Genomic DNA, 12,415 nt, shown 5'->3' with positions numbered 1-12,415 from the left:
CAAGTATTTCATGAGTCTCATGAAGACCATCCTGTATTCCAAGCAGCTTTGATGAAAATTCTTGAATGCCTTTGCAAAATGGGAGAGAGATTCCTGTTCTCCTTAACACACTTGAGAGTCTGTTAACTTTTTTGGCCATGAAAGCAATATTAAACACTAACATATATTAATTGAGTTAGCCTGCAACAGCATTTGCTTTAAGACATGCTTTCTGTGTCACAGAAAGTTTTTCCCTGTGTATCTGTGCCCTTTTCTATGCATCCTTTCTGTTGCTGTAGATGCTATTACTTTAATTTTCAAAGACATAGATCTTTTTATATTAGCTGTCCTTCTTATAATACCATTTACAAATTTAATCAGTGCATTTTAATATTCCATATACTTTAAGTGCAATATACAATAAATAGCCAGGCTTCATCTTAAACATGCTTTAGCTTTAAATTGTTAAAGCTGCAGTGCCCTTTCAATCTACTTACATAATGTCATAAAATATACATTTCAAGGTAAATGAAGTCAGCTACTTCAATTTAGTCCCTCAAACTGGTAGTAAATGAGAGGTTAACACTATGGTGCCAAACCCATTATTGAGTAAATTTAGCACCTTGGACAGCTCTGTAAAATCTTTATTGCTTTCCTGACCTGCTCGTCATGTTCTGTCTATGTGTTCAGTGGCTCTCAGCTCTGATTGAAAGGCAATATATTAGATCCCGAACACAAACACGCTCGGGGGCTGGTTCACTGGGAGCGTAATGACATGGAGGTGAGAACAATTTTCTGGTCACTGCAATTCAAGCACCTTGCAAGGTCTATTGCAGTAACTTATAGAAGACTTTTAGGAGCCGTTTTTTATTTGAGGTAATGACAGTGTTAGCTATGGGAACTGAATGGGGACCTGAAAATGTTTTAAAGTACGCTAATATGTATAAACACACATATATATAATGGCATTTTATTCTGTGTTTTGTTAAAAACTAGGCTAACTATAAATGTCACGATAATCTTTAAAATAAAAGCTTAGCATTATTGAACAAAGGAGATTTTTGTACATCTGCGTTGTTTAACCTTAGAGAGTCACACAAACAAAACAAATAGCTGTTATTCTGAGGAGATGTATTTATGAAAGCATGCATTGTAGAGGCACTGCACTGTTATAAAGAAGTCCCAAGTGCTGTCTACCTGCAAATTTTCTAATGTGCTTAAATAATGAATTTTGTGAACAGTTAGGTTCTTACTTTTGTAAGAAAAAATTATGTTTTTTTGATTAAGCTGCTCTCTATTTCTTAATACTGGACTTTTGATTACAAATGGTAACCACAAGATTCTGTGTAAACATACAAAGGCGGACCATTTTCTCCTGAGGAGTTCACTCAGGTGAATGAAACTACTCTAGAATCTTTGGGTTGTGAATTGCAGCCTGTGAATACATTTTCAATTCCTACTATCTGGACAAGATGTTTTAGTTTACTGTAAACTGGAAAAGTCAACTCTGACAAGCAGCTCTTCTCTCCTACTCTAAAATTTTAATCTTTTACAAGGCAGACAGGGCCACTGAGATTCTAAGCAGCTTGGCTAAAACAGCGTGACCTGATTCCATAGGGGTATCATGCGCATTCAGTCCATACCCTTTTAAATTATTTAGTGCTTTGGTCAAGCCACACTGAAAGGACAAAGGCTGTAGCTAGCGATCTCTTCAGAAATAGTTTCAAATGTATTGATTCAGAATCCATCAATTATATAATGCACCTGGCTACATGTGTGAAAAATAATTGAATTGTGCATTCTGAAGGGAAGACTGTGTGGCAATTTTAAGAAAGGATAAATGTTTACTGGGAGACCAAAGTGTGCAGGGAGGTAGTTACCATCACATTTTTAAATTTAGGACATCAGATATGTCATAAGTAGCTACTGCAGTATGACAACTATTTTACCATATATTGTAGTGAATTTTAAATTGAAAAAAATGCTAATATACATCTAAAAGCTTGTCATCTAAAGAGTTGTTCGAGGATTTTGAAGAGGTTATGGTGACAGCAAAATGAATGCAATTATATCTCTATTTTCTGATCAGAGACTATAGTATATGAAAATGGAGTATTACTGCTTCTTTTGGTTAGAAAATCTAGCTAGCGTAAGAAACATTTCTAGTTAAAGTTTTCAACTTCATTCAGAAGTCAGTAGGAAAATGTTATATGTAATCCTATAAGGCAGCTGCAGAAATACATTTGGATTCAACTTTGTTATTCCTTTCTGCTGCTGACTACCAAGCAAATAAAAGACTTTAAAAATAAAATTGCTTGAGGAAAGTATTATTGAGCCAATTGAAATTACTTGTATGCAAACGGAAGGCTTTGTCTTATAGTCTGTAATTTATAAATACATGTTATAATGTCCATTCTAGCTTTTCCTCTAGGTTTTTACATATTTAAAGTATTTCACAGGTCAATTTAAAATGCATTGGGATATATCATAGGGGAACAGGGAAAGTAAGGGGTTCCTCATACAAGTGAATTGAGGAACACATAAGAGATAAACAAATGAGCAGATGGAGAAATGAGCAAGCAAAGAAATTAAAGGTAGGATTACGCCCAAAATTCAGGCACAGTTTTCTATTTGTTTCAAAGGGAACTTCTTTTGAAAGGAATTCTCACATACATTCTTTTGTGTTAGTTTTCAAAACCCATTTCACTCGTTCTACTATGCTGCATGCACTGTGTGCACCAGGTTGCGTCACCTACTTGTAACAAAAGAAGATGTGGGATATTACATTGGTATCAGATCAACTGCACTGAAGAGATAACCTAACAATGTAGTTGATCTGATAAGCTCACTGTTCTATAACGTAAATTAAGAACCAAATAAACACATTGGAGAGATTCGTAACATGTTCTGAATGACACTGATTGTAGTAATCCAGTAAACGACCACAGGTCTTATTCTGCAATAAACCCATGAGTGGTTCATAGTGTAGATGGTAGACAACTGAGTGACAGATTTTGTTTTGCAGCACAAACAAGTCTCACCTTTTGACTTTATTAAGCTTGTGTGTGAACTCATTTAACACTATTCTGAGTTCACTAAGTACTCTTGCTTTTTAAGACTATTGTGTACAGGAAATAAATTTGAGAGCACAATGTAAGAGAATGCAGCAAAATGTTTTTTCAACATACAGTTTATTGAACTCGTTAGGAACATCTCTCTTTTTTTCTCCCCCCTGACAGGAAGTAATACTCAAGAGGGCAGCTGATCTGGTGGAAGCACTCTATGGAATGCCACATAACAACCAGGTACATTCCTTCTTTATTAACACAGTTCTCAGGATTGGGCATGGTAACATCTGAGTTGCAGGGAAAGCCTATAGCAAAACCGATAAAGTCTAAAATTTGAGAAGGGCAAATAAATGAGAGTGCCACAGTGTGTGTAGACAGATATAGATACAGATAGACGTATATAAATACCACTTGAAGAGACCATCGCACTACGTTTTAAAACATATATAATGTTAAAAAAGAGAGATCTGGGGAAGGTGGTAAGTCCTCATCAGGATACAATGCTATAGAGTTCAACCTCCAAAGGAGCCATTCTCTCCAAGGAAACTGATCTCAGTAGTCGGGAGATCAGTTGTAATACCAGGAGATCTCCAGGCTCCACCTGGAGGGTGACAGCCCTATACAGTACTTAAACCTGGTTTATGCCATTGCTCATTATTGTGAACTCTTATTGTAAGTGGCTCTTCAAAGTCGCAGGCAATCTTTCCTGATACCTGTTACCTGAAATTAACTGGAGTTGCCAGGGATTGAACCTGGGACATTCAAAGCAAATATTATTCCTCTAAGTCTTAGCTATTCTCTGATGTCATTTCCTTCCTTCCTTCCTTCCTTCCTTCCTTCCTTCCTTCCTTCCTTCCATCCTTCCTTCCTTCCTTCCTTCCTTCTCCTAAGAAAATTCTACTTATTCATATATTTTGCTTTCTATGCATCCTTCAAAAATTGTGATTACAAGTGAAAAGCGTTCTCTTTCCCCACATGTGTGATTATTAATAACACATTACAATGTACATTGATTCTGTACTTGATCTTCAACTTATTCAGAACTCTAATCTATCTAGTCTTGTTCCATTGTTATGAGGGAGTACATTGAATGGTCACCTAACATGGGTGGGGTCTAATTAAGTTGCCATTGAATTTCTTCTCATTTCCTAAATTACACTTATCTCTTCACACTTTCCCTCAGGAAATAATCCTGAAAAGAGCAGCCGATATAGCAGAAGCACTCTACAGTGTCCCTCGCAATCATAACCAGCTCCCAGCACTCGCCAACACATCAGTCCATGCAGGAATGATGGGTGTGAATTCCTTTAGTGGTCAGCTAGCAGTCAACGTTTCAGAAGCCTCACAGGCCACCAATCAGGGTAAGAAGAAATATTTTTCAGGCAAAAGTCAAGGAATATTTAAAGAGGGGGTTGTGTGTGTTTTTAGTCATAGTATAAGTGAAGAACTCAGTGTTGAATAGACTGTACACATATTTCTTGAATGTTTATTTTCATTAGAGTAATATGCAGTACAGTCTCATTTGTCTTAAGTATGGACCATTTACATTATCAGATATTTCAGGCAGGGTGGGGAGGTAATATGTTTCTGTTTGGGGGAGGGATACTTTGTCAGGAAGTACATAGCAATTTACTTGGAAAACTACCTGTTACTGAGTTCAGACCGGTGAATGCAAAAGTGAAGTTACTCTAATTGAATTTCCATTTTATAGAATGAGTGACCCCGCCTCCCTTACTCTTCCCCACATGCACATATTTACTGAAGCCTCCCTCAGTTTTAGTATAACAGGTTTGGGATGTTTTGAAATTGGGTGGAACTCTCTCATGAAAGCTATTCTTCTTGTTTCACTTTCTACAAAAGGTTTTACTCGCAACTCAAGCAGTGTGTCGCCTCATGGTTATGTGCCAAGCACTACCCCACAGCAGACAAACTACAATTCCGTCACGACAAGCATGAATGGTTATGGAAATGCTGGAATGTCTAATTTAGGTGGATCTCCAACATTCTTGAATGGATCTGCTGCCAATTCTCCCTATGCCAGTACGTACTTTGCATGTTAGCTTCAGAGGTCATTTGAATAGTTATCTGAATAACTTGAGCTTTCATAATAACTCTAAGGTATAGACTTCTTTGAAAGCATTAACATTGCTATCAGAATATTTTTATTATTACCCACTAGAATGTGGAGTGCCGCAGGGGGTGATCCTCTCGCCAGTGCTATTTAACATCTATATGCGCCCCCTCGCCCAGTTAGTCTGGATTTATGGGATGGGTTGCCATCAGTATGTATGCTGATGACACTCAGCTTTACCTGGTAATGGATGGCCATCCATCCTCCGTTCCTGGAAATTTGGCTGAGGCTTTGTATACTGTGGCTGGATGGTTGTGGCAGACTTGATTGAAGTTAAATCCATCAAAGACAGAGGTCCTGTATCTGGGTCATGGAGGGTTGGAGGTGGGCACCAGGCTTCCCACACTGGAAGGGACACCTCTGGTGCCGGCCCAGTTGGTGAAGAGCCTGGGAGTAACACTGGATACTTCTTATCTATGGAGGTCCAGGTTGCTGCAGTTGCCAGATCTGCATTTTTCCATCTTAGGCAGATCAGGCTACTGAAACCCTATCTCTCCCCCCAGGACTTAGCTACGGTGACCCATGCAATGGTCACTTCCAGGCTTGATTACTGCAACTCGCTCTACGCAGGCTTACCCTTGAAGTTGATCTGGAAATTACAGCTGGTACAAATGCGGCAGCATGCCTACTGACATTGATGCCTGTGTGGGGCCACATTTGGCATGTGCCCTGTCAGCTGCATTGGTTGCTGGTTGAGTCCCGGATCTGCTTCAAGGTGTTGGTAATTACCTTCAAAGCCTTATATGGCTTGGGACCAACATACCTAAGGGACCACCTCTTCCCATATACACCTTGGAGAGTGTTCCGGTCTGAGAGTCAGCTTCTCCTAGTGATCCCTGGCCCAAACGACAATCGCCTAGTCTCGACCAGGGCCAGGACTCTTTCTGCCCTGGCCCCCACCTGGTGGAACATGCTCCCTATTGAGATCAGGGCCCTGTGGGATCTTATGCAATTTTGCAGGGCCTGAAAGATGGAGGTGTTCCGCCAGGCCTTTGGCTGAGGCAGCGGGCATCCACATATAGCCCCCCCCCCAAGGTTGCAATCTCTCACCTACTGATAACGGGGCATACCTAGTTACATCAATAGGCTGGATTCCATCCTATGGCAAGCATGACTAATGATTTTATATGTTTTAATGTGTTTTAAGTTTTATGGTATTTATTAAAATGTTGTAACCCGCCCTGAGCCCGTTTATGGGATGGGCGGAATATAAATGCGAAAAATAAATAAATAAAAATAAATTTTATTTTCTAATGGAAGTAGACACTATTTTATATATCTCAGAAATATGCTTTTAAGATTTTAGCTATCACTGTTTATATATTGATTATGCTTGTAATTTGAAAAGCTCCAAGTAACTTATTTGGGTTTGCTTCATAGGCCTCCCAGGGGTCTCCCATTTAGGACCTTTCTAGCTTCCACATTGCTACAGCATCAGATGTTCCATATATAAATCGTTTTGTAACTGAGGGGACGTGTAAAGTACCCCTTGCTAAATTGCTCATTGCTCGTAGCTTTGATAACACTAAAAACCTGATCATGGAATACAGTGGGAATAAATACATGATTTGCTACCCAGGTGCAGAAAATTGGGTTGTCAGTATATTGTTTCAAAAATCACTCCCCATGTCTCATGCAAGTTGAAGTACAGCTTATACAAGATATAGGGAAGGGAGATTGCTTCAAATTCCCATTTCCAGTATCATATGTCATGGCATTCCCAAAGGTCTCCAGATCTTTAGGAATGGCTTTTCAAGAGACACAGAAGCAATGGGAAGGGGAATGCGGCAAAGCTATATTAGGCCTGACCTCTGTGCTTTTTGAATGGTACTTTGGAATCTCTTGACATGTTGTAAAAGATATAAGAATGCCATTTTTGATTGTGTGCACCTCGCACACAATCTGAAAAGTCCATTGCAAGGATTTCTGGGATGTACAGGAAAGTGATCTATAGTCAAAAGTTTCTACTTTTAGTTTTAGCTTTAGTTTTAAACAGCACCTAGGTGCTAACAGACATGATTAATGAGCCATGATGATGAAAGACCTTTCAATGACCTGATGATGCCTTCACAACATATGAGCCACTGCAACAGAACTCTTTTTCCACCTCAGCAGCAATGTTAGAAGGGTCATATGAGATAAGTCCAGTGTGGTTCCTTCCCACACATCTCTGATTCTGGAAACTGGGGCAGTGCTGGTGCAGGAAGGAGACACCTTATGGACTCAACCCACATTACCTTGAGCAGTGTTTCTCAGCCTGCAGGTCAGGACCCAGAAGTGGGTCACGAAGCCTCTGAAAGTAGGTTGCAAGCTAGCCCTCCCTAATGGTGGCTCCTGCCCATTTCATCTTTCTCTTTCTTTCCTCTTCACCAACTTTCCACATTTTCATCTCCCCCTCCTTCTTTGTGGCAATAATGGGGAGAAAAAAGCCATTAGGCATCTAATAACATCGCTGAAGTAGCTGATAGAAGGAGGGGTGGCTGGAGAGTAGGTGGGAGCTGTTCGGCATGCCTTGAAAAAAATCAGAGGAGGATAGAAAGAGGCATGTGCGTGCATGGGGTTGGTCTTGGTACTGCTCCTTCAGTAGCCCAACCTCTTGCCCAGCCCCCTGCACTGCTTCACTGCCCTCTACCTGCAGTGGAAGATGTACTGCACCAGGCTACTTGCCACCAATTTCTTCATTGTCAGTTATATGAAAATGACACCTCCTCAACCCTGTGCCCACTGAGTGTGCCTCCTCAAACTTTAGCTCTAGCACAGCCGGCAGAGGAAAAGATATTGGGTTTATAGTGGGGCAGCTGCACCCTTTGTGTGATGTTTGTTGGTTTCTCAGAAACATCTGATTGGGAAGAGTAGAAAATGGAAAGCTGGAATAGATGGATGCAAAGGTTATAGTTTGCCTAGAGCACAAAAAACCTTGGGCCAGATCTGGATGGGTCACCATACAATGTAAATTTGGACATGTGGGTCACCATCCCAAAAAGCTTGGAACCACTAGACTGGGGGCTTCTGACATTACCCTTGCAATAGAAGGAGGAACCATGGTAGAGCAGTTCCATCACAATGAAGGTACTGTCAAAAGGAGCCTTCCGCCAATCATGAAACTCCAACTTCTTGGTGCATCTGCTAAGCAGGCCTCACTTGTATACCTTGAGGTCGGTGGGTTTTTTCAATTTTAAAAAAAGATGTCAGTACTCATATATAGGGCTGTGTCAATTTCTACCAATTCCCCCCTAAGGACTTGGGACAGTCACAAAAGAGGTGCTGGTATTCAGTACCAGTGAGTACCATTGCAAAAAAGTCCTCATTGTAGGTATATGACTGGGGCCTAAGATAGAAATTCAGCATCTGCTCTTATAGGTAAATATTGTTTCAGTACATAAATGCAAATAGCTAATCATCAGGCTCATCTTTAATTGTAAAACACAGATTACAGAACTAAAAAGATGCCATATTTATGTTTAAAACAGGATCATGAGCTTAATGCTTTTCAATCAAATTATACAGAAAGGCTTACATAATTGTAATATTGCAGATATAACAATTCTCCACCAGGATTTACACTTACATTTTGTTAGTGATATAATAATAAGGGATGATCATCAAATTTTCTAATGCCTTGAACTAACTTAAAACCTATCTTAAAACCTATCTTAAAACTTAAAACCTATGAAATGATAATTTACTGTGATTTGTTGTCCATTAAAATACTTCAAAATGTATTGTTTCATAATCATGGACAGTTAATTTTAAATAATTTTTGTGTCATTCTTGCTGCGGCTAACAGCAGCAACAATAATAATAATGTTTCACCTTGGAAGTGTTCCTTGGTGGATCTTGGTGTCTCATTAATGGAAAATATATTCAGTCAGAAAATATTTCAATCATGACCTGAGAATTAGAAAGGTGGCATTCTTAATTAAATCAATAAACTAATTGCTGTATAGTAGCAATTCAATTTAGGTGCTTTGATTGCTCTGCTTTAACAAGTGCTTGCAGATACTGAGTGACTTTAGACCAAGATCATATCTGTCAGCCTCTGAAACTTTGAAAGTTTAATTTCCATTAATTGATTTCCTCAGTGTTCACCAATATGATATCAGATTCTCACACAAGGATTTCAAGAAGGTGATTTTTATCTACATTAATGCTAATAAAATAATAATCTAAAGCCCTGCTGATTTAAATTTTCATCCCCTTCCATTTAATTATTCATAAACCTCTCTTGAACATAAACAGCTTCTGAACAACATGAAAAAATGAGCAGTTTGACCAGTTTATGGGTCTACTTTTTATAGAGAAGCCAATAATTCTGGATTAAATTGAGTGATTTGATACTGTTTTAAGTAAAAGAAGAGGCTCCTACCATGGATGATGAACACATCAGCTAAAGACATTAATTATCTTTATACAGTACAACAGCCTTTCAAACTCATATAAGTTATCTGCCAGAGTTCATAAAGCTACTTAAAAATTTAAAATTATTTGTAGTTTTAACCCACACTAGTAAAAGTGGTAGCTGGCAGTTATCAGGCTGATTTCACTAGCTGTCTGTCACCATTGCCTTGATGCCTGGCAATGGGAGCAGAACAGAAGGCTAAACGCACATTGATTCTATTGCTGGATTTTTCTTTCTTCCCCTCTTTCTGGTTGTCATGCCTAAAAGCTGATGCACTGATGCTGTTTCCCCACTTCGTGATTTCAAACCCCCCCCCCCGAAATCTCATGAACTGAAAAGACTTTTTGAAGGCACAGTTGAAAGAATGAAGAAAATGACACATTTTTTCTCTGTTTGTTGTAGCCAGTTCAAATGGCGTTGGGGGGGGGGGAATCTTTCAGCCTTACTATGTATGACTATTCAGCAGTCCCACCTGGTAAAACGGACGTTACTCTCAAGTAACTGTTCATAGGATTGCAATATCAGTCAAGCTAAATAGTGGATAATGTAATGATATTATTCAAAAACAAAAAGAGTTATGCCTTATCATTTTAACACTTACATTTTGATTTTGAAAAGCCAAAGAATTTCACAAGATGCTCTGTTTGTTTAACCCGCATAAAATTTACCTGCCAAAATGAGGCATACATTTCAGATCTGGTCTCAGACTCAATCTAAATGCACAAGTGACCCAAGTGGTTGCTAGGGGTAGCAATGGGTTGGGTCCTTAAGAATGATGAATGGAGCAAGCTCATGGAAGAGATTTTTGCTACCTCTCTGTTCCCGCAAAAGTCTCCTGCACTTCTAAGAAGTTGTACGTAAGGGTCAGGGGACCCTTGGGATTGTCACAGGATATGACACTGGGGGAAGAGTCAGAAGGGGAAGTTTGCAGAAATCACCCTCCCAAGTCTTGTGTAAGCCACAAAAGAGTCAGGGAAGAGCCTGGACCCTAACATCTTAACTCTTTCATCACTGCTGATATGGTTCTATCTGAGCTGACATGGTACTTAGGAGTATGGCATTGTATACTGTTGTTTTAATTTGGTTTTATATATGTTTTTTATATATATTATTTTATTTTCATAAATATATTTTATATATTTAATTTTATTGTATTTATTGTATTTTATATGTTGTTTTAACCTGTTGTAAGCCGCCCTGAGCCGCCTCGGCGGGAGGGCGGGGAAGAAATCCAATAAATAAATAAAAAAATATGTTGTATTTTATATTGTTGTTACCCATCCTGAGCTCGTTCGCAGGGAGGGCGGGATACAAATCCAAATAAATAAATAAAAGGGATGGGAAGGAGGACAGATTACTGCCAGTTTCCTGTTCTGGTTGCAGCTTTGGTGCCATATGCCATATGTACACAGAGGTCTCCTGACCTTTACAAGTGGCTTTTCCAAGGATATAAAGGACAACACTGGAAAGGAGGAAGTGGTGGAAATATTTTCCATGAATTCTTTCCATTTTCAATTGCTTAGGATCAAGCCCAAAATTTCTTAGGCCTAGCAGTGAAACAATGCATTTTGACAGATGTGCTCTGGAATCTTTTGCAATGCTGCAGAAAATACAAGAATATTAATTTGTGGATTTTGTACGACTTGAACCCTACAACATTCTGGCAAGTACAGTTTGGATTTTGCTGTGCAGCTGCTTGGGGAAATGAGTCTTACAGCAGAACTGTATGATATGAAATGCAGATGTTGACTTTTGAGACGTTGTGTCTCCTTTTCCTTAGAAAAGTGATTTGTATGCAAACCTTCTCTTCTACCAGTTTCAAGGAACACTTACTAGTCAAGTGAGAACTGTGACATGATTGACAAGCCATGATGAAGATGAAGGGTCTTTAGAGGCCCTGATCCTGCCTTCACGTCCTGGGAGCCGCTGGAAAAGAACTCTTTCTTGCACCTCAAAGGCATTGCTAGAAGCTTTACAAGAGTCTACAAATGTTATTCCTTCCCATACCTATATCACTGTACCTGTAAATTACAGCAATATTGGTATGGGAAGGAGACATCTTATGGACTTCATGCACATGATATTACTTTTTTTGAGGAGGAAAGACCATGTTTAAGCAGCTCCCACATCGTGAAGGTAAGATAGGTGTGTTCTGCTAAAAATGAAACAGCAGCTTCTGACTGCATCTGCTAATAACATTACTCCTCCTAGAACTAAGAACCTTCTAGCATTTCCATTTGACATCTTGTTAAGACTATCTCTTTCTTTTTTTTTTTACTCTAGTCGTGCCATCTAGCCCAACAATGGCTTCCTCCACTAGCCTCCCTTCCAACTGCAGCAGCTCCTCTGGAATCTTCTCCTTCTCACCAGCCAACATGGTCTCAGCGGTGAAACAGAAGAGTGCTTTTGCCCCTGTTGTTAGACCGCAGACTTCCCCGCCCCCCACCTGTACCAGCACCAATGGGAATAGCCTGCAAGGTAGGCCAATCAGGGCATGTTATTATTTCACAGCACCTTGTGTTCTTGTGTCTTGTTATAACAGGGATAGACCTTGAAGGTCTACAGTGTGATGGCCTATAATGTTCTCATATTGCTGAAACTCACTCTCATTCCCTTGCTTGGCAAAACATGCCTGTCCTCATTGCACTGTCAAATTGAGATTCTGTGTCTTTAAAAACAGAGTCTGTGTTTGCTTTAAAAGAACTGATATTGCTGCTTACTAATACCAGCCTTTCTCTTTCTTTCCTTTCTTATTCCTTGTTGTTGTCTTTTTATCAGACCAGTCTTTTGTGGACTCTAGCAAGTACTCCACTGCAGGGTCTCTCCAGGGTCTGGCCT

General features: G+C 39.5%; 1 protein-coding gene across 1 annotated transcript in view; it reads left to right on the top strand.

Annotated features, from left to right (window-relative positions):
* Window positions 1-754: 754 nt before the first annotated feature.
* The window catches only part of LOC107117281 (transcription factor COE1-like), a 27,298-nt gene continuing 15,637 nt past the window's right edge, over window positions 755-12,415 (top strand). Inside the window, exons 1-5 of the mRNA XM_015419376.1 lie at window positions 755-760; window positions 3,219-3,284; window positions 4,231-4,408; window positions 4,908-5,087; window positions 11,861-12,055. Coding sequence (XP_015274862.1) covers window positions 755-760; window positions 3,219-3,284; window positions 4,231-4,408; window positions 4,908-5,087; window positions 11,861-12,055 — 625 coding nt within the window. The remainder of the gene's footprint in view (window positions 761-3,218; window positions 3,285-4,230; window positions 4,409-4,907; window positions 5,088-11,860; window positions 12,056-12,415) is intronic.

This window comes from Gekko japonicus, unplaced genomic scaffold (assembly GCF_001447785.1).
Source record: "Gekko japonicus isolate JY-2015 unplaced genomic scaffold, Gekko_japonicus_V1.1 scaffold406, whole genome shotgun sequence".
Taxonomy (NCBI): Eukaryota; Metazoa; Chordata; class Lepidosauria; order Squamata; family Gekkonidae; genus Gekko; species Gekko japonicus.
The sequence above is the reverse complement of the archived record's forward strand: the minus strand, read 5'-3'. Positions and strand labels throughout refer to the sequence as shown.